The 27,602-nt window shown below is 35.9% G+C and overlaps 1 protein-coding gene across 1 annotated transcript in view; it reads left to right on the forward strand.

Annotated features, from left to right (window-relative positions):
* The window catches only part of LOC123527878 (protein SCO2 homolog, mitochondrial-like), a 31,900-nt gene extending 4,298 nt beyond the window's left edge, over positions 1-27,602 (forward strand). The window contains exons 2-8 of the mRNA XM_053523594.1: positions 14,453-14,563; positions 18,023-18,142; positions 19,802-19,895; positions 22,049-22,246; positions 22,896-22,988; positions 24,132-24,247; positions 26,064-27,602. Coding sequence (XP_053379569.1) covers positions 14,453-14,563; positions 18,023-18,142; positions 19,802-19,895; positions 22,049-22,246; positions 22,896-22,988; positions 24,132-24,247; positions 26,064-26,198 — 867 coding nt within the window. The 3' untranslated portion in view covers positions 26,199-27,602. The remainder of the gene's footprint in view (positions 1-14,452; positions 14,564-18,022; positions 18,143-19,801; positions 19,896-22,048; positions 22,247-22,895; positions 22,989-24,131; positions 24,248-26,063) is intronic.

The following is a 27,602-nucleotide window of genomic DNA, read 5'->3' on the forward strand; positions in this document are numbered from 1 at the left end:
ATAATAGGCTGCTCTTCTATGCATTGTTTATCAATTAACTTTTACACATTGATCAATAAATACCTTTGGCAATGACGGACATTATTGTACCAAATACAAACCGCGAGAAGCCCACGTGTCAGTCGGCGCGTGGCATGATTGACATCTGCCAGAAGCTGATTAATATACCAAGCTCCGCCTACTGCCATACTTCCGCTTATGGCGGCGAACAATATTCGAATTCACCGGAATTTTGATTGACAAGGGGCAGTTCTTTCGAACTCGAGACCATAAAAGAAAATTTCCTCGGGTCAAGCCGACGCACGGGAAATTTTTTTGTGTGGGTCAAATACGAGTTTTTCTCGATAAGTGCGAGTGAAAACCCAGAACCTCGGGTCTACCGAACGCCCTGCCGATTTCCTGATATACTACAAAAATTCATGCAAAAAGTCGTTTAAAAAATTCCACATGGACAAATCGTGGTACATAGTGTTATCTGTGCAATACTGCAGGCGTATTTAACCGAGTTTTAGATTTGTAAAATAATGATTTTTCTCGTACGTAAAACATCTGGGATAGATAAATTCTTGGATATCTTTCTGTCATAATTTCTCAAACAATTTTGCAAACAAATAATAATTTTAGTTTCGATCTTTTGTCGTTGCATAATGTTTTTAATCTGCCCCGAGGATAAAACTGCAGTGACACTGCACAAGTCACTTGGAAAGAGCACAATAAACGTCAAAAATATTAGACAAACAAAATTTTCTTACCTGAAAATTTATTTATAAAAGTTAAACATCCTTTCAATGCAATGACTAAAACCAGCGAAAGAAATCCATAATGTTTACATTTCTAGATTTTCCTATTTGCATGAAATTAAATTTCCATGGGTCCACTTTTTCCTATTTTTCAAAACCCAGACTTTAGAAACATAGTTATTATTACTGAAACTTTCTGTGACTTAAATAATGTAACTGAAATTCATGCAAATTTTTGACACCTGCCATCAGAAAATGGGTTTAATCTGTTTGACAACTGTTTCTTTTAATGTGTGCCGACAGTAGCAGATCAAAGAAGACATGTATTATGTGTGATGTCATAGTGATGTCACTGCTATTGACATGTATTTAATTCAAGAAGTGACTGTGAAATGCTTTTATGGGTTTTTGTGTTTTGACTTTGAGTGCATTAGCACTGGAAGCTTGATTTATTTTTTGCTGATTTAGAATTAACCTAGCTTTTTTAAATTGTATTCATATTCAGATTAGGCTTTTCTTGGTTAAGGCAATCATTGCAAGAGAGAAAAAAACTTTAATTTGCAGTTTAATCACATTAGATTCACAAGGATAAGAAATTAGGTTTACATTGATAAGTATATTTAGTTCCATTTTCAACTTGCATGTCATGGCGCTATTAAAAATCTTTCCGCGTTTCCCTAAAATCACTCCACCTCTCCCTAAAATCTCTCCACTTCTCCATAATCTTAGCTGAGGAAGAAATGACTTCTCCCTAAAATATTAACATTGCTTAAGCCCTGAGTAAACAATGTAAAACAATTAAGTATTGTCTTAAAATTACATGATACATAGGCTTTGAAGGAGTGCGGGTGCTAGTAATCAGACTCAGGTCTACAGGGTATTAAAATATCAAAGATTTTGCTATGTACTTCAATGCTGAATCCTAAGGAATGTAATGTTTTTTTTTATTACCCTAGCCAGTGCAAGGACATTCAAAAGGTCTGGCCAATTATTTTTGTTTAATATATTGATAATCTTAAATTTTTAAGTTCATATGGAGATAAAAATCTCTGTTTCTGACTGGTGTCAGGCTATCTGTTGTTTTTATTGTTATTAAAAAGGTGATATTACTAGTAATATTAGTATTCATACTATGTGAAAACTACCACCCTTGCAGATAAGTTACAATCAAGTTAGCATTCTACAGAGAAGTGTTAGTACCCAGAAGGTGTACATACCAGAGGGTTAAAAAGAAAATGCAGGTGTTGTACAATTAGCATACAAAAAAAAAAACGAAAAAAAAAAAAAATCCCTACCTACCTACTCACACTAAAAATTCTGGGTCGCGTTACTGCAAACAAACAATTTTTTAAGGATGGCCTGACTATATGTGATTCAGCCAAATTTAACGGCTTAAACCGCAGTCTTTGGACAAAATGATGGCTGTACAAAAATAGTGATTTTGAGAAAACTACTGGTTTGTTTGGGCTGAAACTTGTTTTATAAGCTGAATATAGATGAAACTTCACATAGAGAGCAAAAAAGCTGAAAAAAAAAATTCATATTTCCAAATTGTCACCCGGTAGAATTACTAAAATTTTCTGTCGTCTGCAAATAAAAAAAAAAATTGTAAACATTGCACATCAACCCAGACAATTGATTTTTGAAAGAATTAAGCAAAAAATAAATGATAATTCTATACCGGTGGGGGAAAAAGGGTGTCGGAAATGGCTTGGTTGTATGACAGTAAATAAAAATCCTAGCTATGGAAAAATAACCACAAAACTGCCTGGAGAAACTGTCAGAAAACAATATTATGTGCACAGACTTATGTTTCAGGCCACTAGAAATATTTTAAAAATACCCGAAGGCCTACACGTGTCGCATATATGCCATTTTTCTCTTTGTGTGAACCCGGAACATTTGAGCAGAAATGTGGGGACCAATGCTCAGGCCATAAGTTTAGGGAGTTTTCTTTCAAGGACTGTATTCTATGGTATACAGTAGTTTACTATTTTTGTATAATATTTTTGATAAATATAGCACTATTATATACACAACTTATACAAGGCTTATTTACATTTGTGCGGTTAATATAACTTGTTATATGTGTGCAGTGCCGGCTCAGCTGGCCGCAAGGCAGCACAATAATTTTACTTATAACCATCTTTATTTCATCCTAATATCACACTCTATGCATAAGCATGATCTTTTAGGTGTGGGGTGCTAGAAAAGTCAGGCTTGGGGTCAGTGAGACCCTTTGAATAGTGTAAATCTGTATGTAATTTGTACCTATACTGGCGTGATGCAAAACGACTGCGTCTTGCTCGCGATATGTACCTAGTAGTTTTACGCAACTTGTCATAGTACTCTGTTCTTAAAAGATGTCTGATAACAGAAGAGCCATGTGACAGTTTTACACCATTTACCCTAGCTTTAAGGATAACAGTGTCAGCAAGCCCATGATTTAGTCTTAGAATCTGGCCATGGATACGGCCATGGCAGTTGCGGAGAAATGTAACATTTTTGGGCAAGTATGCATTGTAGGATCTGTTCACTGCTTCACATTTCTGTGTAGATGTTAAAAATTTAGTTTTTTCTATGCTTTCTGGACCAAGGAGAATTTCAATACATTTCCTGAGTAAAGTCTCATCATCATCAGTCATTTTAAGCCTGACATTGTCTAGCATATAGTTTTTTGCTTTTCTGTAGTTGCCAGAACAAACCAAGCTGTATTTAGAACATGAGGTACCACAGTAACCTTTGAAACATAGTACTATTTCTGAAATTATATTAGGCATTTTGTGTTTTATTACTTTCAAATTGCTTTTGTACTTCTTATGTGCACTTGATAGCTCTGAAACACACCTAGATTTAATAGATAAAGCAAATCTGTTTTTAGATTAGACTTCTGTTTACCACGGAACATTTTGTCACTAAATGGTGCCCGGTAAATTTGCCTTTTTAGAGAATTTGCTAGGTGCCTCACATCTTTCAAGTGCACAGTTTTAGTTCCTTGACCTTTGTCTACATCAGAATGACCTTTAGAATCTCCATCACCTGTGTGGTGTGAAATCTGAAGATCTTTAGTAATATCCTTAGATACCATTTCATTCCATTTGAGCAGAGACCAGGTGTGCAGTATCAACACCTTTTTAGTTACATTTTGACATGAATAGTTGGAGAGAACTTGAATACCATGGCCATGGGATATGACTTTAGCTATAGAATGCAAAAATATGCAGTATTGTTGCATTTGAGATGAAAAAAAAGACAATTTTCCCATTTTTATACGCCCGTTTGAAAAACGGGACGTATTATGGGAACGCCCCTGGCGGGCGGGCGGGCGGGCGGGCGACGTCCACAGACCTTGTCCGGAGCATATCTTCTACATGCATGAAGGGATTTTGATGAAACTTGGCACAGTTGTTCACCATCATGAGACGGAGTGTCATGCGCAAGAACCAGGTCCCTAGGTCTAAGGTCAAGGTCACACTTAGAGGTCAAAGGTCAAATTCAAGAATGACTTTGTCCGGAGCATATCTTCTTCATGCATAGAGGGATTTTGATGAAAGTTGGCACAATTGTTCATCATCATGAGAAGGAGTGTCATGCGCAAGAACCAGGTCCCTAGGTCTAAGGTGAAGGTCACACTTAGAGGTCAAAGGATACAAGAATGAAAACTTTGTCCGGAGCATTTCTTCTTCATGCATAGAGGGATTTTGATATAACTTGGCACAAATGTTCACCACCATGAGGCGGAGTGTCATGCGCAAGAACCAGGTCTCTAGGTCTAAGGTCAAGGTCACACTTAGAGGTCAAAGGATACAAGAATGAAAACCTTGTCCGGAGCATTTCTTCTTCATGCATAGAGGGATTTTGATATAACTTGGCACAAATGTTCACCACCACGAGACGTAGTGTCATGCGCAAGAACCAGGTCCCTAGGTCTAAGGTCAAGGTCACACTTAGAGGCCAAAGGTCAGATACAAGAATGACTTTGTCCGAAGCATTTCTTCTTCATGCATGGAGGGATTTTGATGTAACTTGACACAATTATACATCATCATGAGACGAAGTGTCATGTGCAGTTCCCTTCTTTAGAATTACTTCCCTTTGTTGTTACTATAAATAGCTTATATTGTAAGTTTTTCATTACTAGTCGTAGGGAAAAATCGAGACCACTTTTCTGTAGTACAACATGCATGCTACATCCAATTTTGAGGTGTATTTTGACCAGTCTCTACCTGGTAAAGATTTTTGTGAGGACTTACATTTTTTTTTTTTTTGATTTTTTTTTTTTTTTTTTTTTTTTTAAGATTAACTTCCCTTAGTTGTTACTATAAATAACTTATATTGTAACTTTTTTATAATTGAGCGTAGGGAAAAACCAAGACCACTTTTCTGTGGTACAACATAGATGTTACTTTCCAATTTTAGGTGTATTTTAAGGTATCTCTACCTGGTAAGGAGTTTTTTTGTGGACTAAGAAAAACAAAACACTTAGTTATTACAAAAATTACCACAAAATTAAAATTCCATTTGCAAATACAGGTGCTAGAGTAAAGAAATTTGCTGTGACGGGCGTATATTGTGACATTCTTGCACTCTTGTTTACTGAAAAATAAGCTTTTTTTTAACAAAAAAAAATTCACTAAACACTAATTTTGTTCTATACTTTATCACAGTTGCATAATTATAAGTTTTTTTCAGTGTGGTTGTCTATTCCGCACTTGCTGGTGGTATATTTGATGTAATATCTTACGGGTTTTTTGAAAAAACAGCGTTTAATGACTATATGTGATTCAGCCAAATTTAACGGCTTAAACCGCAGTCTTTGGACAAAATGATGGCTGTACAAAAATAGTGATTTTGAGAAAACTACTGGTTTGTTTGGGCTGAAACTTGTTTTATAAGCTGAATATAGATGAAACTTCACATAGAGAGCAAAAAAGCTGAAAAAAAAAATTTCATATTTCCTGTAGGCTGAACACCACTAAACCCGGCTGTTCTTATTTCATATAAAATTTACTTACTTCATAATGGTTTACGACATTTTCTAGTACTAATCTCGCGTCATCACTAATTTTGCGGTATTTGAGTTGCGCCACCTATAGTCGTCCGCGGTATTCTTGCGTCATTGATCAGGTCGGATATCCGGGCACTTCAGCGTATCGCGTTGCGTAGCAACAAGCGGAGGTGACAGCAAACGCTAAATTGTAATTGAAAAGCGTTTCATGTTTCACTAGTGCTGGTTGTTTTTCTTTGCTTAAAGTAAAATTTTGGGCAATATTAATAAGTCAGTGAATTTATAATGTAGCATGATGTTCCAGAAATCACTCCCGAGAAAGAAACCTTTCTTTTTTAGGTTTCAGACGTGATATTCATCATTGATCCGTGTAAGCTGCAAGGTCTCATATTTGTGACGGACTGGATGAAAATTATAATTTAAAAAATCGGAGGTCTTTTTAAAGTAAATAAAACAGAAAATCTATTTCATCTAATTAGGTTTCTCCATTCGTTTCACTTTTCTCGTTCTATTTAGTAGCCTGCCATTAAAATAGTTCTGAAAGCCAGATAGCTTATACTGTGGTGTCAAAAGTGATTCAGTCACTTCAGATTTAATCAAATCAACACCTCTTACCTAAATTCTCTTTCGTATGAAATTTAATGAGAGGTGTCATAATTTAAAGCTTAATAGCACATTATGCGTAAATACTGGAGAAGGGATTTTTTTTTCTCCCTCGAAGGGTATCAGGATCACAATAGCATTTATAACACAAAGCGGTTTTTTATATGTTACAATTGTTTTAAATGTGATATGACATCTAGAGCTACTGTGTTACACGCGGAGATAAAATGATATATATAATAACTGCATGCTAGTTTCTTTTTTACGAAAAGCCAGGACGTATCAATAAATTGATGACTTCCAATTACGAAAATACTAAAAAAAATACTGATCTCTGTTTTGTCAGTTATTTAAAACTGAGAACGATAATTTGCACGCTTTGTCTAGAATAATGTTAGTCATATCTTGTAGTTTTCAATATCCATTTTTTTTTTTTTTTTTTTTGTTAATTGTTAGACTGTCACAATATTGACTGCTTCCACATACCACAAAATTAAAGCATTCATTCCAGTCATAAATCACTATGGAAACCAATCAGTATGTGGTATATTGATGAAAATCAGTTTTGACCAGTTCCTAATGACTATCACTTTTTAATAGATTGATTTCCTGTTTGTTTTATCCCTCAGATGTACCCCTTCGGGGCCTTATGGTAATTTCCTGTCTTATTCGTTTGATGTATGCCTTCAGGGTCTTATGATATTTGGAAGATGCACATTATTGTTATTTGCGTGTCAGTTGACAAAGGGATTAATAGAGCTACTACATAAAAAAACTTTAACCAATACACATGCCCGAACATTTAGTTCATTTGAAACTTTAAAGTTAATTCACCAAACTATTTTTTGGCTGGACGGACATTTCTTCAAAAAAAAAAACAAAAAAAAAATGTCTGCAAACATTTAGAAAATCAGCTTATTTAAAAAAGACATAAAAATATCAGAAAATTAATTTACTATTTATTTGATCTGTTCTTTCTTAAAAAGAAAAAAAAATTCAAGACACTTGAAAGAGATGAAAGAAACAACTGCTACGATTTCAAGCAAAGAAGTTGAATAAAAAAATGTTTTGTTCTCAGATATTTAGTTTAGATTAATATATATATAGCAAACTGAGAAAATGTTGAATAAGCTTGGGAACTTGTTTTAATTATATCTGAGCCGTAGCGCCGAAGAGCAGACAATACATAATCTGTCACTTTTTCCAGACCGTTTTAAAATGCCACAGAATCAGTTATCACAAAAACCCTACTTTTTTTGAAAAATATATAGATTGTACCATAGCGTAAGGACTGCAGATGATAAAAAAGATGACTCTTGATTTGTTTCATTTGAGAATTAAAACATCACAACCCACACCGCTAGTTAATTCGCTACGAATTGCGAGGTCCTGCTTTCACCTCCAAGGTAATTTGCATAATCCATTGCTCCGGATGTGACGTCACGCCGACCTGATCAATTGGTATGGTAATGTCGCGTTATTTCCATTTTTGCACTGCAATCTTGATATTGTTTACAAACAACCTACTTTCATTTTCAGTTCTAATTATAATTAATTTATCCAGAATGCATAGAATTTTGGTGAGTTAACTTTCAAAATACTTTTTTGAAATACTTAAATTTCTATCCAATTAAACCCAAATCCTGTATTTTTCACTTGTTAACATCGTTTTCGCCAATGTTTTGTTTAAATGTCGTCTGTTATAAATAGGCCCGATTCGGATGGACGACGATCCCTAAATGCCCCGCTTCCCTTTAATTCCAGCCATGGTACCATAATTTCCGAATCGGACTAATTTAAGTGGTCACATACAAAGGTTCAAAGGTCAGGGTTCTGAAAAGGGACAGCTATTTCAGGTGTACACGCTGTCAAAATGAGTAAATTGTTAAGTACTTGGTGTGGAACATTTCACATAATTTTACCAATATTGTTATAATTAAACCGTTATTTTTATAAACAGACACAAAATTCCTTAGTGTACCGGAAATAAACAAATATCGTGGTATGTAACCTAACAATAATTCTACAACTACAACAACAACATCTTTTAACGCGAAAATACCAAGGACATACAAAATCAAAATGGTAGAGAGTGTACATGTTGGCACGTGATTGTCGGGAGTATTTTAATTATATTTTGTGTCAAAACTTGTATGTTTTGATAGATAATGAATTATTTTAAATTAGTTATTACACAAAATAACTGTTATATTTTCATTTGCTTGCTTACTGTATTTAGTGTCACTAGTACCGCGAGAATATAGGGGAACAGGCTACATGGTGTTTACATGTCAAAGTTTGTGACTTGTTTTACATATACTGGCGAAAAAGGTCTTATCTGCAGTTACCTTGCTAAATATAGGTCAGTATTGATTAAAATCGTAATTTTCACATATCTATTGCAAAAATAAATAAAAAATCCATTAATTAAGCAAATAATTGCAATGTTTACAAGTTCGTCTACCAGCCGTTCGGCATTTGTCCTCATTAATTATGCAAATTACGTCCTGCCCATAGGTTAGAGAACACCAAATTTTACATGAAATATCAATATTATGGGAAACATCAAAATGTCTAAACTCACGGATTCTAAGGGGGGTGGGTGCCCCGCGACCATCTCCTCAAATTACACCCACGATACTGAACAGTGAATTGGAACATGTTAGATATAAGTATCAGGTAGAAAATATTCAGTAATAGTACAATTATTAGGCTCCGATACATTATTACCACGCTGCGACCTTGTGGTTTACTTGCAAAATATCTGGTGTGTCCACTGCCCAGAGCAGTAAATTTTCAATAGTGCCAATGTAAACAGTTGATATGAAACATTTAAATTGGCGTTTAATGACTTTTGAGTGTTCATGTTAGTTTGACTTAGATAGCAGTTCAATGTTTGAATAATATTTAGTGTTCTTTAACCTATGATGATGACCTATACTGCAAAAGTAGTGATGGTTAAGGTAAGAGTCGTCTACATGTAATGGTGGCTGAAGGCGTGACCAATGAAAACACTTCGTACAATAAAAAAAAATCTTCACTGTTGGAAAGCGGTAAGAGAAAAATCGATTCGAACCAGCGTAATTCGTGTGATCTATTTATGACATACATGAATGTGCATGTAGTAAATGTAAAGCAATTTGGCTTTAAATGTCATTTTTTCTGATTTCTGATCTGGCAGATATTCATTTTAATGTAACTTATGTATAACGAATGTCGGCGGCCAACAGATCTCTATTTATTAAATACTTGTAAAAAATTAGACCCGGATCGTTAGACACTGCATTAAATAAAATGCACACGTCTTACGTTAGCATACTGTGTACATATCAGGCCCATAGGAACGTTTAGGTGGGGGGGGGGGGGACATGTCCCCCCAAAAAATGTCCTGGCCAAAATTGACAAATTTTCTTAATTTTAAGTGTTCTGTTTAACAGTTCTAGACAGTACTGAGCTTTAAAAGCATTACTACAGTGAGTGTATTCATAGATTTAAAATGCATAGTGAGCGAGGTATCTGCTCTGAATTGTATTTTTGACCAAATTATGCCCCTTTTATACTTAAATTTTTTAACACACTTCGTTTTCTGGACATATATAAGATAATGACTTGAAACTCAAAATATATCTTTACCATCATCATCTGCATGTGTCATAATAATCCCAATAACTATAATTTGTGTTCTTGACAGAATTATGCCCCTTGGTGTATCTTCCTTTTGAAGTAGAGGTCTCTTATTGAGACATATATTTATTTTACTGTCAGATCCCCGAATAGTGGAACGCGATGTCTTACAGACAGCTCTTTTTTGAAATTGATAGTTATACGTTTATGTTACAAAAGCAACCGCCTCGGTAGCCTAGTGGTAGAGCGTCCACTTCGAGTGCGGGAGGTCGTGGGTTCAGTCCCAAAAGTTCATACCAAAGACGTAAAAAATAGTACTAGCAGCTTCCTCGCTTGGCGCTCAGCATAAAGGGATAGTGCTAGGACTGGTCAGCCGGATGTCAGTCTAATATGACTGGGTGGGGTATCATGCCATATGTCTACGGCGTGATATTCCAGTGAGGCAGCACTATAAAGTTGGGCATTGTGCTCACTGCTACAGGTAGACACCAGCGTTTATATGACTGAAAAATTGTTGAGAAAGACGTTAAACGCGAACAAACACACACACACACGTACGTTACAAAAGCGACAATGTTGAAGCTATTTTTAGAGAAATCCTGACAGGTTAGCCCTGCCCCATCCACCAGCTTTTTACCGTATTCCCCTTGTTGCTTGAAGGAGTTGAATGCGTCCTTTCTTTATCTATGACACATGTGTACACAGAGTGTGCACTCTGACACTACAACATGTCTAAAAACAGGCCCATTGTCCCGGTACTTGTATACGTTGTCACAGAGGTACAATAACGTGAATATAATGGAAGTAAACTACTCCTATTTCAACTACATGTACATCCAAATGGGAACAGTGTTTCTTTTGTTTGTTTTCACAATTATTATTGACGAGGAAAAAATATTAATTTTGCATCTGTAGTAATTTCCAGCCACGGCATAGTTATATAGAACTAGTTTTTGTTGTGTAATACTAATTAGTAAGTGACCTTATAACTGGAATTTAATGTACCGGTAAACAATCATTGAACTACAAAACACATGTAATTGTGATATCCATAATTACAAATCTGATAAAACTTCTGCAGAGTTATGTCAATGCTTTGGTCCGATTACCGTACACACAGTTGATAGATTTATCGTAAATACACTTTAATTTTTTTACACATGCTACACATACATGTAATCTACAAAATGAAGTAGGAGTGTAATATCTAAAAAAAAAGAAGAACAAGAAAATGTTCCGTAATTTAACTACCACAAGTCCATTATCTTTTTATGCCCCTCTTCGAAGAAGGCGGGGTATATTGTTTTGCAGATGTCAGTCGGTAGGTATGTCGGTCTGTTGGTATGTCCGTCTGTCGGTCAGTAGACTAATCCATTTCCGGATGATAACTCACGAACGCTTGGGCCTAGGATCATGAAAGTTGATTTTCCTAATTTCTTTAGAGAAATTACAAAGCCATTCAGAAAAAAATAAAATTAAAATACTCTATATGCAACACAATAAGGTAGGTTTGAAAATTATTTTTTTTTGTGGACACATTCGAAATGATAAATCAGGGCTTTTTATATGCACGAAGGGACGTATTATGTTATACCCCCAGTGTCTGTCCATCTGTTCGTCCGTCTGTTTTACTTTATATAACAGAGGCTTCTTCCTAATATAAAAAAAAAAAACACCTGAAATTTCCAAAACAAAGTTAAGAGTTTTCCAAATTCCCCGAAATGTTGAGCTGAGAGAAAATAGTCAGTTTGTGTACTTGCGTCAACGATTGTGCATAACCTTTCAAGATGTTATGTGCTGAAATACGGTAACATCGAGGGTTTGCTAGAGTTACATGTACCTTTCCTGTGATTTTTGCTATTGTCAATTAATTTACATCAAAATCATGGCTTTAAATTTTACTATGGGTATGAATGACAAATCTAGTGGGATTCTTAACATAAAATCTACAGATGTTTTTAATGGGTATGTCATAAACTTTGACTCCAAGCAACTTTTTCAGGATTTTTATGCAAGTGTCGGCTGCTGATTGCATTTTTTCTGCTGTATGTAATACTATAATATGTAGTTTGTTTAAGTATCGAGACTTCTTAATCTGTAAAGATGAAGATTTTCCTAAGTGTATTTTAATTGAGAGATTGTGAAGCTATTAAGTAAACAGTTAGAAATGAAATTTTGGATCCATTTGTTTACATTGCTCTTTCACTTTCGAAAAAGTTTATTTAATATTAGTCACTGCCGTTTCATAAACTGGTTGGTGAGATAACAATTTCATATTGATAAAATCATCACTTTGTAATTAAATCATTGAAAAGTTTCATTGTAAAAGTCAAGTTTATCGTCAGCAAAAAATATCAAAACTTTACAATGACAGAAAATCTTTTCAAAATCAGGTTTCTATTAACTACAAAACTGAATTTTTATTGACAAAAAGTGTTGTCAAAATACCCAGAGGATTCTGTTTCCAGTGTGCATTAGTCTGTGTTCAGACCCTATGTTTTGTTCAAAGGAGATAACTCCTGAGGCTATTCAAATTTTGTATAATTATGTCCTTTTTCTTCTCAAAACATATGAACCAAGACTGATAAGTCAGAATTTTTTACAGAATTATTTTTTCTAAAAAAAAAACCAGATTATCTAGACAGTAGCCAGACTAAGTGAGCATGTGCAAGTGACTGTTTTGTGAGGGGTCACATAAAGTTGTAAAATATATGTACTAGCAGCCATCCAACATATAGTAATAAGAAACAACTTGTGTAGCAGTAATTTTAGTGAGACCTATGAATCTATTAACAATTTGCTGTTGTTTTTCCTATTTAAACACAGTAAACTGACTGACATCATGAATCATGATCAAAACTGCACAGATGTTGCGAGTAAATATATCAAATTAATGGTTTAAATAATACACTGCTGTGAACAATTTATAAACTTACATCACTATAGGAGAGATCGCTGTGACGTCACGCATTAACACCTGTTTATCTGGTGGTTACGGGCTAAACAAATGTTTTACATCGTTTGTGTATGGGATCGGAATTTTTAATTTTCAATAACTTTTTCACTAATTTATGGATTTTCAAATTTCAAAAAATTTTGAAATGCTTACGAATTTCATATTTTCTTATTTGAATATCTTTTTAAAATGAAAAACCATTTTAAATGACATTTGATTTTAATAATGGCGTGACGATGCTCCAGAATTTTAGAAAAAACACTGTAAGTTAAGTGTTCATAATTAATCCATTTTATTTCGAAATAATAAATTGCTTGTTTTATATCCTTTCATTTGATCAAACAATTATTGATATCATTTGTGTTTTAAGAAAGTTTAAGCCGTTAGAAAAACATCACTGTTTACAAAAAAACATGGATGCTCGGCACCTGCCTACCCGACCTTTGAATTATCAGTTATAAAAATAGAAAATACAACAGAGTTGTATACAAACACAATCGCTCCTATTAGTAGCTTGATTACCGGTAGTGTTTGGGACATATGTGGCAAGGGGAGAAGTACATATAATCTAGATGTATTACATCTTAATTATGATATACTTCTCCCCTATCATGTAATTTTAGGGGAAAACTGCATAAATTGAATGAATTTTTTAAACTTGAAATGGCCTTTCAACAACTGTTTCCATGGCTGTGAACATTATAATTACCGAACATGAATGTTTGCAAATATTTAATATGTCAGCTGTTAAGAAAGTTATATTGATAATAAATAAATTCTGGATTGATGAAAGATTTTTGTGTCAGAAATCTCAGATGACCAGAAGTGAGAGATAAAGTGCCTGTGTATTTTCGAATCCTGATCAGCATTTGTGCAGAATTATTTCCTGTGGTTATCGCTACTGGAGATGTCTTAAAGTAGTTGTTATCTGAGGTAACAATGAAAACTTCATTATGCTCTAAAAATAAGATAAACAAAATTATTTAAAACTAAGATAAATGACTCATGGTTATATATATATATATACAGAATGTGTGTAGCCCTGTCATAATCACAGACTGCAATTTCTGTAGCACTTTGCACGATCAGACTGCTGATGGGCATTTAAGTTGAGTAGTGTTTTTTTTTTTTTATTTACCAACACTGCCTGGGGTATTGTTTGAAAAAAAAAGAGAAGAAAATACATTTTCAGTTGTTGAGGGAATTGACCGGTTTTTGGTCATGAAATATAATGTCATGAGGGTATTAAATACAGTTCAGTGTTAACCCTTATCATGCTAGACACAACTGATTCTGCTTTTGCGACCAGCGTAGATATTGAACAGCCTGCACATTCATGCAGTCTGACCAAGATCTGTACTGTTCGCCATTCAGTCAGTTTCTTTTTGGTAAGTACCCCTTTTAACAATTTATGATACTGACAGTCGAAATTGAAAGATTGACAAGTTCATTATAGAAATTTAGCACGGTAAGAGTTAACATGAAACTAAACTAACAAATGGAAAACATTATGTTTTACAGTTTACAACTCTGAGCAAGCATTTGGTATCTTCATCGAGAGCTGTATATCCCAGGATGTATTGCAGCAAGTCTGACAAACCAACAACAGAAAGTCCCACAGACAAGGCACCTGTAAGTTCTTGTTCATACACTGTTTCACATTTATACCTTGTTATACTTGTTTTAATTAATCACAGCATTTTGTTTTACCTGTTTTGGGGGACAGGTACGAATCAGGATGGGAATTGTTGTGTGTTTTTTTGAGGGGTAGGGGGGGGGGGGGTAATCAAAATCAATCAAACTTCACAGGAATGTTTTTTTAGCTCACCTGTCACATAGTGACAAGGTGAGCTTTTGTGATCACCCGTCGTCCGTCCGTACGTCCGTCAACAATTTCTTGTCTGCACGATAGTGGTTTCATTTATGATTTTATTTGAACCAAACTTGCACACAACTTGTATCACCATAAGATCTCGGTTCCTTTCTTGAACTGGCCAGATCCCATCATGGGTTCCAGAGTAATGGCCCCTGAAAGGGCCAAAATTAGCTATTTTGAGCTTGTCTGCACAATAGCAGCTGTATTTATGATTTGATTTTTACCAAACTTGCACACAACTTGTATCACAATAAGATCTTGGTTCCTTTCTGGAACTGGCCAGATTCCGTTATGGGTTCCAGAGTAATGGCCCCTGAAGGGCCCAAAAATAGCTATTTTGACCTTGTCTGCACAATAGCAGCTTTATTTATGATTTGATTTTAACCAAACTTGCACACAACTTGTATCACCATAAGATCTTGGTTTCTTTCTGGAACTGGCAAGATTCCTTTATTGGGTCCAGAGTTATGGCCCCTGAAAGGGCCAAAATTGGCTATTTTGACCTTGTCTGCACAATAGCAGCTTCATTTATGTTTTGATTTTTACCAAACTTGCACACAACTTGTATCACCACAAGATCTTGGTTCCTTTGTTGAACTGGCCAGATTTCATCATGGGTTCCAGAGTTATTGTTTTAAAGGTCCAAAATTGGCTATTTTGGCCTTTGCAGCCATGTAGAGACTTCATTTATGGTTTTATTTAATACAAACTTCCAAAATATCTTCAACAACAATAAATCTTGGATTCCATGACAAATCAGATCCAATCGTAGGTTCCAGTTATTTTATATCTAATTACCTCCCCTGATTGTCAATCAGGGTAGATAACTATGTACTGATTTTATGTCAAATTACCTCCCTTTATTTCAAATTAAAATGGGTATATCTCCGTAACTAATGAAGATACTGATCTGAAATTTCATTTATTTCAACAGATTTATTTGGCAGATCCTTCTTTTGTTCACTTATAATATTATTTTTTTTAATTACTTCACATTTACGTTACTATAAATAGCTTATTAGCTCACCAGAGCACAAAGTGCTCAGGGTGAGCTATTGTGATCGCTCACCGTCCGTCGTCCGTCCGTCCGTCGTCCGTCCGTCTGTCCACACTTTCCTTTAAACAACATCTCCTCCTAAACCAACAGGCCAATTTTGATGAAACTTCACAGGGATGTTCCTTGGATGGTCTTCTCTAAAAATTGTTCAAAGAATTGAATTCCATGCAGAACTCTGGTTGCCATGGCAACCGAAAGGAAAAACTTTAAAAATCTTCTCAAAAACCAGAAGCCCTAGAGCTGTGATATTTGGTGTGAAGCATTGCCTAGTGGACCTCTACCAAGTTTGTTCAAATCATGACCCCGGGGTCAAAATTGACCCCGCCCCAGGGGTCACTTGATTTTACATAGAAAAATCTTTAAAAATCTTCTTCTCGAAAACCAGAAGCCCTAGACCTTAGATATTTGACATGTAGCATTGCCTAATGGACCTCTACTAAAGTTGTTCAAATCATGACCCCGGGGTCAAAATTGACCCCGCCCCAGGGGTCACTTGATTTTACATAGGAAAATCTTCAAAAAATTTCTAAAAATAAAGCAGAAGGCCTAGGTCTTAGATATTTCATATGTGGCATTGCCTAGTGGACCTCTACAAAATTTATTCAAATCAGACCCCCGGGGTCAAAATTGACCCCGTCCCAGGGGTCACTTGATTTTACATAGGAAAACCTTAAAAAATCTTCTTCTCAAAAAGCAGAAGCCCTAGAGCTTAGATATTTGACATGTAGCATTGCCTAGTGGACCTCTACTAAAATTGTTCAAATCATGACCCCCGGGGTCAAAATTGACCCCGCCCTAGGGGTCGCTTGATTTTACATATATGAAAATCTTCAAAAATTTTCTTAAAATAAACCAGAAGGCCTAGGTCTTAGATATTTCACGTGTAGCATTGCATAGTGGACCTCTACAACATTTGTTCAAATCATGACCCCAGTTTCAAAATTGACCCCGCCCCAGGGGTCACTTGATTTTACATAGGAAAATCTTCAAAAAATTTCTAAAAATAAACCAGAAGGCCTAGGTCTTAGATATTTGACATGTAGTATTGCCTAGTAGACCTCTACAAAATTTCTTCAAATCATGACCCCGGGGTCAAATTGGCCTCGCCCCATGGGGTTACTTGATTGTACGTAGAAAAATCTTCAATATTTTCTAAAAATAAACCAGAAGGCCTAGAGCTTAGATATTCGACATGTAGCATTGCTTAGTGGACCTCTACAAAATTTGTTCAAATCTTGACCCCCTCAGGGTCAAATTGACCCTGCCCCAGGGGTTACTTTATTGTACATAGGGAAATCTTCATAAATTTGCTTAAAATAAACTAGAAGGCCTAGATCTTAGATATTCGATATGTAACATTGCCTAGTCGACTTCTACAAACTTTGTTCAAATCATGACCCCCGGGGTAAAATTGGCCCCGCCCCAGTGGTTACTTGATTGTACATCGGAAAATTTTCCAAAAAATTTCTAAAAATCATCAGTTTGACATTTGAAACATATTACTCTGGTGAGCGATCCAGGGTCATCATGACCCTCTTGTTTTTAGTAACTTTTTTATTACTGGCCGTAGGGAAAAACCAAGACCACTTTTCTGTGGTACAACATGGATGGTATCTCCAATTTTTAGGTATATTTTGACATATCTATACCTTGTAAGAATTTTTTTTCTTTTTTGTTAAATTTCTTCCCTTTGTTGTTCCTGTCCTTTGGACTTAGATATTTTTTCTGAGGACCTTCTTGTCCTCAAGTGCAATGATAACAGGTGAGCGATATAGGGCCATCATGGCCCTCTTGTTGTGTTTTTTTTTTTTTGGGGGGGGGGGGGGGGGGGGGGGTAAGTCCACTTTCAACTTTCTTCTTGGTATATGTATACAGGGGCTTAAGTCATCAGATGAATGAGTTCTGTAAAGGATATATAACTCAGCAAAACATATATTTCAGACAATGAATGAGACTGCTCTGAGTGATGTTTATAATGAATTTCAGTTGTGTAACATTGTTTTGAGAATATTTTAAAAATGACATTCAAATTAAATGAATGATCATACTTTTATTAGTCTTTTGCTTGTTTTTATGCTAATACATGTATCAGTTGTCTAAAGATGATGTAGAATTAAAAAGGTGTGACACAAGTTTTGAATTTAAGTATGCCTTTCAGGACATAGGTAACTCTGAAGAGAAACCATTTATTTCCCCGTTGCATAAACCTAAACAAAAGAAAGATTTGTATGTTGAGTATCTGAATGAGAAGAGGAGAAGTGATAAAGCTAAGACTGCGGTAAGTAAATGAAACTTAAAGATATACAATACACAGCTTCTAGTAATATATCTTGTCATTAAATTTTGATAGAAATCTAGAAAAATGTATTTACTTGGCAAAATATATACCATATCTAGTGATACAGCCACATATTAAAAAAAGTATTTGCACTAATTACAGATGTTACTGTGTTTATTACCTACACATTTATGTTTGTAATATTTTAAACAGTAGTATTTATATGCACACATGTGTTTAATTTATGTTTACATAGATACTTTGTGGTAATTGTTCATATTTTCAAATATGAAATTTTGACAATTAACATTATATACATTTCCTCCCTTCTTTCAAAGAAGAGAGGTTATATTGCTTTGCTCATTGTTAGGCAGTTTTAGATCAATAACTAGAGAACACTGACCTACAATGGCCAGCCCTCATAAGATGACTGCATGTAGATGGCAGATGACCCACATAGTACAGAGCAGTGACATTGAGACTGAAAATAATATAAAAGGGAGAATGACCCTTCATTGGGGAAAAGACAGCTGTATTTAGTTAGAATTTTCTGCGTTCCATGACTGTTCTCTAGAATTCTTAAAGTTCTTGCCTCTTGAGTAAAGTATTTGATAGTTAAATTCAAGGAGCCTTTTTGACCAAGTGGTGACTTTGGATCACTTAACGTTCACCTTAGTGCATTTGAACCCTACTCATGTCGTCATATGAGGACTCTATCCAGCTAGCTTGCAGAAGGTCAGTGGTTCTACTGAAGGACTTGGGCCTCGAATAATGTTAGGAGGAGCAGTCGGGACAAAAATGTCCACAATTAAAAGCTGCAAAACAGTATTTGTTATGACTGTTGCTGTATGGGTATGACATTTATCCTTTACCCTGCTGTATTTCTAAAATGGACTGGTCCATCATTCAATTTGGGCAATACCATTTAACATTCGAAGGTGTGTTCACTGAAAATTTACTGACTGATGTGCAGGCTGATCTTGGTCTGTGCTGGTCACAAAGGCAGAATCATTTGCAAAGGTTAAGTAAACTGTTTAAGCCCAACATCTAATTCTCATGTTCTCAAGTCAGAAGTCCGCTACTTAACCTGTTTGCTTTCATAACTTATTTGCCATGTATTTTTGCATATCAGACTGAACTGGTTCGCTTACATTATTGAGAAATGTGTACCAGGCTGAACTGTCTATAACGCCAATCGAAGACACCTTTATAGTAAGCAGGAGTGGTTGTACCTTCTCGAACAATCCTGTTCATTTTGAGTTTCAAGGGACTATTTGATTCTATCCCTTTTTACAGTTTAGTTACAGCTTGGTTTGTTAATAACATAACGTAAGCTTTTTAAAAGAGGAACATTGGTACCGGGGTAGAGCTTTAGACTGGTGATCGGACGAAGGCAGGGGTTTAAAATCTGTGTAGAGCGGACTTTGATTGCAGTCTCAACAACCCCTAACCAAGGTGTGAGTATTGGACAGAAGCCTAGGAAGCAGTCTTCAAGGGGAGTTAACAGTTAGTTTGGAGAATATTCTCAGCAGTCTATGTGAACATGGTGAAATGAATAGGTTAATCTTAATTACATACCTGTTATACAGGATTAATTTGAATACGTCTTTTTAGGGTAGAGCAAATTTTGATTTTTACCGTATGTAATTTTGATTTCAGAAAGGACCAAACATGGCAGTAATAGCAGTTACAGCAGTTGGTTTCGTAGGATTATATTTATACGTGAAGATGAGGATGAAGCAGCATGAAATCTGTGAGTTGATTTTACTAGATAAATGTCGGCAGTTAACCTTACTCTGCTGAATTTAAAAAAAAATGGACTGGTCCATTATTCAATTTGGGTGTTGACTGAAAATTTACTGATTGAACAGCGAAACGTGCAGACCATGACCAGCCTGCACAGATGTGCAGGCTGATCTTGGACGGTCTGCACTAGATGCAAAGACAGAATCACTTGCCACCAGCAGGCTAAAGGTTAAAGTAAGGTCACTGACTTCAAGTTACTTAACCTTCACTGTTGTGGGAGTCAAAGCCTGTATAGGATGTAGGAATTGTCATATAAGGGTGGTAGTTATACACAATGACATGCCTTTAGCTGAATTGTCGCAGTCATTTAGTGTTTAAACCTGCACAGTTTAAGGCGGACAGTCATGGTATTGGGGTGTAATTTGAATCTCAGTAAAACAAAATAAACCATTGTTAGCATACCTGAGCTTTGTATGTTCAGGGTGAGCTATAAGTATAAGTGGCTGGTCAACATTTTAATTGAACATCTTCTCCTCTGAAACTACACGTCAGAATTATACCAAACTTGGTCAGTAGCATCCTGGCATGGTCCTTTATCAAGTTTGTTCAAATGGTTCAGCGTGCCCCATTTAGGGGCCGCCATAGCTAAAAATATTAGAAAGACGTTTAAAGAATTTTCCTTATGAACTGCTTGATGGATCTTCATCAAACTTGGACTGTAGCATCATTATGAGGTCCTCTCCCAATTTTGATTAAAAGGGGGCTTTTGGCCCTTTTTAAGGGCCACTCTAGCTAAAATTGGAAATACCTTTAAATGACCTCTTCTCATGAACCACTACTTGATTCTTCATCAGACTTGGTCTGTAGCATCATTATAAGGTCCTCTCCCAAGTTTCTTCAAATGGTGTCACTAGTCAAGAAAGCTTGAAATAGAAATACCTTTAAAAGACTTCTTCTCATTAACCACTTGATAGATCTTCAGCAAACCTGGTCTGTAGCACAATTACAAGGTCCTCTCCCAATTTTATACAAATGGAGTCACTTGGCCTCTTTTAGGGGCCAATAAAGCTAAGGTTAGAAATATCCTTAAACGTCTTCTTCTCATGAACCACTGGATGATCTTTATCAAGCATGGTATGTAGCATTGTTATAATGTCCTCTCTCAATTTGTCCAAATGGGGATGAATGGCCCCTTTTAGGTGCTATCAAAGCTAAAAATATATAATTTAATGACTTCTTGTCATGAACTGGGATTTTCATTGAGCTTTAGTTGTAGCATCATTTTAAGGTCCTTCACCAACATTGTTCAGTTGGGGCATTTGACCCCTTTTAGGTGTGCTAGAATTAAAGTCATTCAAATGGAGGCAGTTGGAAGGGCCACTAGGGCTAAGAATGAAGATACCTGTTAACAGCTATTTCTAGTAAACCACTTACTGGATCTTTTTCAAACTTGGTCTTTAGCATCATTATAAGGTCCTCTCCAAAATTATTCAATTTTGATGCGCTAGAATTAAAAATAGAAATGCCTTGAAATATCTTCTCATGAAACACTTGATGGATCTTCATGACATCTGATTTTTAGCATCATTATAAGGTTTTAACAAATTTATTTAGTTGGAGACACTTGGCCCCTTTTAGGGGCTGCAAGAGATGGAAGTAGAAATACCTTTAAAAATCAGGGTTTAATCAAATTCTACATTGTAGAAAAAGAAGTGCCCCAATTGTGCAAACTACTTTAATTAGATAATGGTTGATTTTGGTTTAAAGATGACCACTATTTTGGAGATCAGGTCATGGTCAAAGTTACCTCAGTTCTGGAAAAGTTTTGCCCAGCAATTTGGACTTTATAGGACGATTGCCTGTGTTCAATTGTTGAAGTCCATTGGCTTTGGTAATTGTCACTAATGAAGAAACCAATGTGTCTTTTCATTTATCTGTCTCATCTGTTTTATGTACTGCAAGTTGCCAGTTGTGTGTTACTTCTGAACAAGCTGATACTGGTGTAGAATCTATGAGCATGGTTTGGTTTGGTTAACTGATGGCTTATAGTACATAACTGAGAAACTATTAAAATGGCATTAAACACATACCAATATATTAGCTTTAAATGATGAATAGAGATTACCATTGATATTATTTTCATTGATTCTTTATTTTCAGCTGTGTTAAAAAAGGCTGCAGGTCCACAGGAGGAGGTTCTGATAGGTGGAGAATGGGAGCTTACGAATCAATATGGACAAAAAATAACAAATAAAGATTACGAAGGTCACTGGTGCCTCATATATTTTGGTTTCACACATTGTCCTGATATATGTCCCGATGAAATAGAGAAAATTACAGAAGTTATGGATATATTAGGTAATTGTTTTGGTTTTACGCATTGTCCTGATATATGCCAGATGAAATAGAGAAAATTACAGAAGTTATGGATATATTAATTAATTGTTTTGGTTTTACACATTGTCCTGATTATATGTCCAGATGAAATAGAGAAAATTACAGAAGTTATGGATATATTAGGTAATTGTTTTGGTTTCACACATTGTCCTGATATATGTCCAGATGAAATAGAGAAAATTACAGAAGTTATGGATATATTAGGTAATTGTTTTGGTTTCACACATTGTCCTGATAAATGTCCAGATGAAATAGAGAAAATTACAGAAGTTATGGATATATTAGGTAATTGTTTTGGTTTTACACATTGTCCTGATATATATGTCCCGATGAAATAGAGAAAATTACAGGAGTGCTGCATCATAGAAATAATTAGGAATTGAAACAAACACACAGTGTAAGGAGCAAATGGTTGCTTCATACAGACACTAAGACAGGACTGGTTCAGCTGTATGCAGAATCACATACAAACACAGTTCCGTTAATTTTAAAGTCTTTACTTGTCAGTTCTGTTAAATAAGGGATATATCCAGTATGATTTATTTAAGGTATGATTTGTGATATTGTCTGAAAAATGGAGTCACTATGAATGTGTTGTTTATATTTGCAGATAGAAATCCAAGGTTACCAAAGTTAAAGGCATTGTTTGTAACAGTAGATCCTGACAGAGACTCCCCTGAGGCAATGAAAAATTACCTTGCTGGTAAGATATAAAACAGCTTTGTAACCTAAGCATTGACCCTCTTAACCTTTACCTTGCTAAATTTCTATAATGGACTTGTCCATCTTCCAATTGATGGCATGTGTGCTACATTGGATGTATCGTTACTGAGCAGCCTGATTCGTTTTAGATCCTAAACATATTTAGTTAATATATCAAACAGCACTATTTAAGTTGTTAATGAAATATGCTACAAAATAGAGTAAATTTTGTTTATTATGAAGTGTCAAAGTTCAGATTGCCTTTAAAACTGTTAGGTTTTTAGGGGTAATTTTATTATGATAAATAAAGGTGCAATTTCATTTCCCAGAATAGACAGGTATGTATCCATATTTCTTAAAGATTAAGTAGGCTAATTTACATGGGCATAATTATTTCTTAAAGATTAAGAAGGCCAAATTTTGAGACTGCAGAACTCATTCAGTTTGAAGGGGATTCCAGTTATCTCCAGTTATCAGGAGTTTCACTGAATAGACATTGAGGTTACCAACTTAGTCACTTTTCCTGCACTTCTGTATTTTAGTCTTACCAGAAGCAGATTTGTTTATGTCAGAAAGCTATCAAGATGGTTTATGGGCGGTTGCTTGTTGAACCTAGTTAGCCTTTGACTAAGATAATATTCAAATTGGAAAGTGTAATTATGATGTAATGTGTGGATGTTGTTACAAGCCTAACATAAATGCCCCAGATTTTTCAAACTTTCAGTTAAATATAGTCAGTGTTGAAAGTTAGGTTAATAAATGAGCCATGCCATGAGAAAACCAACATAGTGGGTTTGCGACCAGCATGGATCCAGACCAGCCTGCACATCCGCGCAGTCTGGTCAGGATCCATGTTGTACGCTAACAGTTTCTCCAATTTCAATAGGCTTTAAAAGCGAACAGCATGGATCCTGACCAGACTGCGCGGATGCGCAGGCTGGTCTGGATCCATGTTGGTCGCAAACCCACTATGTTGGTTTTCTCATTGCACGGCTCAAATTACAAAGCTTAGTTTGAAGACAATTCTCAGAATGTAGTCATTTGATGGATCAGTTTCAAGAATGGGCCAAGACTCTACCAGTTAGATTGGAGACTTGAAGCTTGCTTTAACAATAAATCACATGCCATTTGCATTAATTTTCAGAGTTCTCAGATAAGATAGTTGGTCTGACAGGTAACATGGATGAATTAAAGAAGATTTTGAAGGCATTTAAAGTTTATTATTCCATGGGTCCAAAAGATGAGGATGGTGACTATATAGTAAGTTGAACAACAGTTTATTGTCGGGCCTGCTTGCGGAAGCGAACACATAGTCGTCTAAATGGCTGTTCGGTGTTTGTTCGTCTGTGTATGTGTGCTTTAGTCCAGATTTGTTTGTCTGGACCATAACTTTGACATACATGGAGCAAACTTGTATATATATGGCATAATGTTAACCTCAGTGAGATGGATTGTCATGCGCAAACCCCAGGTTCCCATCTCAAAGGTCAAGGTCACAGTTGGAGGTTAAAGGTAATGTCAGGTCTTGACAGCTTGTCCAGATCATAACTTTGACATGCATGGAGCAATCTTGTTTATATTTGGGATGAATGTTAACCTCATTGAGACTGAGTGTTATGTGCAAACTGATTGTTTTGCAAACCTGATCTACCTTTACCAGGTTAGGAAAACACATAGCAATTGCTATAAAATGTTACATTTTACTTTTCTTCTTAAATATTGTTTATTTTTACTGTGGACAACGTATATATATACTGAGATAATTGATTTTCATGTTTGGATAACTGATAGAACAATTTGCCACATGTTTTCGTGATTTCACATATAAACTGTTTAACATATAGTGACTATCGTAGCCTGGTTTAGTTGGGGTCCTCAGTGGCCTAGTGGTTAAGGTCACTGACTTTGAATCACTTGCCCCTCACCAAGTGGTTAAGGCCACTGACTTCGAATCGCTTGCCCCTCACCAAGTGGTTAAGGCCACTGACTTTGAATCGCTTGCCCCTCACCAAGTGGTTAAACCCACTGACTTTGAATCGCTTGCCCCTCACCAAGTGGTTAAGGCCACTGACTTTGAATCGCTTGCCCCTCACCAAGTGGTTAAGGCCACTGACTTTGAATCGCTTGCCCCTCACCAAGTGGTTAAGGCCACTGACTTTGAATCACTTGCCCCTCACCAAGTGGTTAAGGCCACTGACTTTGAATCACTTGCCCCTCACCAAGTGGTTAAGGCCACTGACTTTGAATCACTTGCCCCTCACCAAGTGGTTAAGGCCACTGACTTTGAATCACTTGCCCCTCACCAAGTGGTTAAGCCCACTCACTTTGAATCACTTGCCCCTCACCAAGTGGTTAAGGCCACTGACTTTGAATCACTTGCCCCTCACCAAGTGGTTAAGGCCACTGACTTTGAATCACTTGCCCCTCACCAAGTGGTTAAGGCCACTGACTTTGAATCACTTGCCCCTCACCAAGTGGTTAAGCCCACTGACTTTGAATCACTTGCCCCTCACCAAGTGGTTAAGGCCACTCACTTTGAATCACTTGCCCCTCACCAAGTGGTTAAGGCCACTGACTTTGAATCACTTGCCCCTCACCAAGTGGTTAAGGCCACTGACTTTGAATCGCTTGCCCCTCACCAAGTGGTTAAGGCCACTGACTTCGAATCACTTGCCCCTCACCAAGTGGTTAAGGCCACTGATTTCGAATCACTTGCCCCTCACCGATGTGAGTTTGAGCCTCTCTTGGGACATTGAATTCTTTAAGAGAGGCAGCCATCCAGCTGGCTTATGGAAGGTTAGTGGTTCTACCCAGGTGCCTGCCCATGATGAAATAATATATGGAGGGGTACGGGGGGTCGTCCTCTACCGCCGAAGCTGGAAAGTTGCCATATTACCTATGATTTGGTCAGTGTGGTGTTAAACCCAACAAAATAAATAAATAAGTAACAGCCGCTTTATGTTTCCTTTTTTTTGTTGAGTGATTTAGTATAGATAACTCTATGTCTTAGTATCCCTTAAATGTGAAAGAAATATACAAGTACTGAAATGACATAAATGTTTCCTGTATTTTTCAGGTTGATCATTCAATTATCACATATTTGATGAACCCAGAAGGAAAATACGAGGCTCATTTTGCCAGAAGTAAAACAAACGTTCAGGTTGCAAACGTCGTAGAAAGAAAAATGAATACATGGATTCCCAAATCATGATGAACACTATATTTTTCTATTCTCATACATAAGTAGCTGTTTCTAAAAATAGATTTCAGTAAATTCTATCTTGACCTGTTTACACATGCCTGGAAAGGAGGACATTTTCTGAAGTGGACACAATAAAGTTTGATACGAACCTTGAACAAATTAAGTTGATCACCAAAACTGGAGAGCCAGGGTTAAAAAGTGGTTTTTAGCTCACCTGAGCACTTTGTGCTAATGAAGAGGTTGTAGGATTGTTAGATGTTCATTATACCCCCACCAAACATGTTTGGGGGGAGCTATATAGGAGTCAGTTTTGTCGCGTCCCGTCCCGTCACATCGCATCCCGAAGTCTATTGTCTCAGTTTCTACTAAATGGATTTGATTCAAACTTAAAATAGATGTATCACCTTATCACCCACATCATGTGACACAAGGTGCATAACTCTGACACCAATTTTTCATGAATTATGCCCCCTTTTATTTTGAATTTAAGGTTAATTTTGATGCATTTTCACTATATCTCAGTTATTACTAAATGGTTTTAATTCAAACTTAAAACAGTTGTTCCACCTTATCACCCCCATCATGTGACACAAAGTGCATAACTCTGACACCAATGTTTCATGAATTATGCCCCCTTTTAATTACAATTTAAGGTTAATTTTGATGCATTTTCACTATATCTGAGTTATTACTAAATGGATATGATTTAAACTTAAAGTGGATGTTCCACCAACACCCCCATCTTGTGACACAAGGTGCATAACTCTGACACCAACTTTTCATGAATTATGCCCCCTTTTACTTAGAATTTAAGTTAAATTTTGATGTATTTTCACTATATCTCAGTTATTACTAAATGGAATTGATTCAAACTTAAAATAGATGCTCAGCCTCATCCCCCAAATCACGTGACACAAGATGCATAACTCTGACATCAATTTTTCATGAATTATGCCCTCTTTTACTTAGAATTTAAGGCTAATTTTGATGCATTTTCACTATATATATCATTCTGATTGGCTTACAGCCAAAGGGAAGTTTCCTTTTTTAACCTTTTGTACTGAGTTACTTCCCCTTAAACTCCTAGAATTTGTCTGTTTTTAGATTTTCAATATTTTAGGTATTTTTCTAACCTTTTTATTTGCCACTTTTCACATTTATTCTGGTTTTTCATTTGAAGAAAAGATGTATTGGGTTCAACTTGCTAGCTTAAAGAAAATTGAATAATTATCAGGCATAATGTTGAACTTTGACCCTAGGTCTATCTGAAGTTGAAAACACGTCACTGAAAACAGTTCTTTATGTACAAGTAGATATTCTGTGATCTGAAAATGGTGGTTTGATTTTTTCAATGTTGTGATGAACTGCCTGCATTGTTTTATTATATTTGAAATAAAACATATTTAAAACTTG

Source organism: Mercenaria mercenaria, chromosome 14, assembly GCF_021730395.1.
Source record: "Mercenaria mercenaria strain notata chromosome 14, MADL_Memer_1, whole genome shotgun sequence".
In the NCBI taxonomy this organism is placed as follows: domain Eukaryota; kingdom Metazoa; phylum Mollusca; class Bivalvia; order Venerida; family Veneridae; genus Mercenaria; species Mercenaria mercenaria.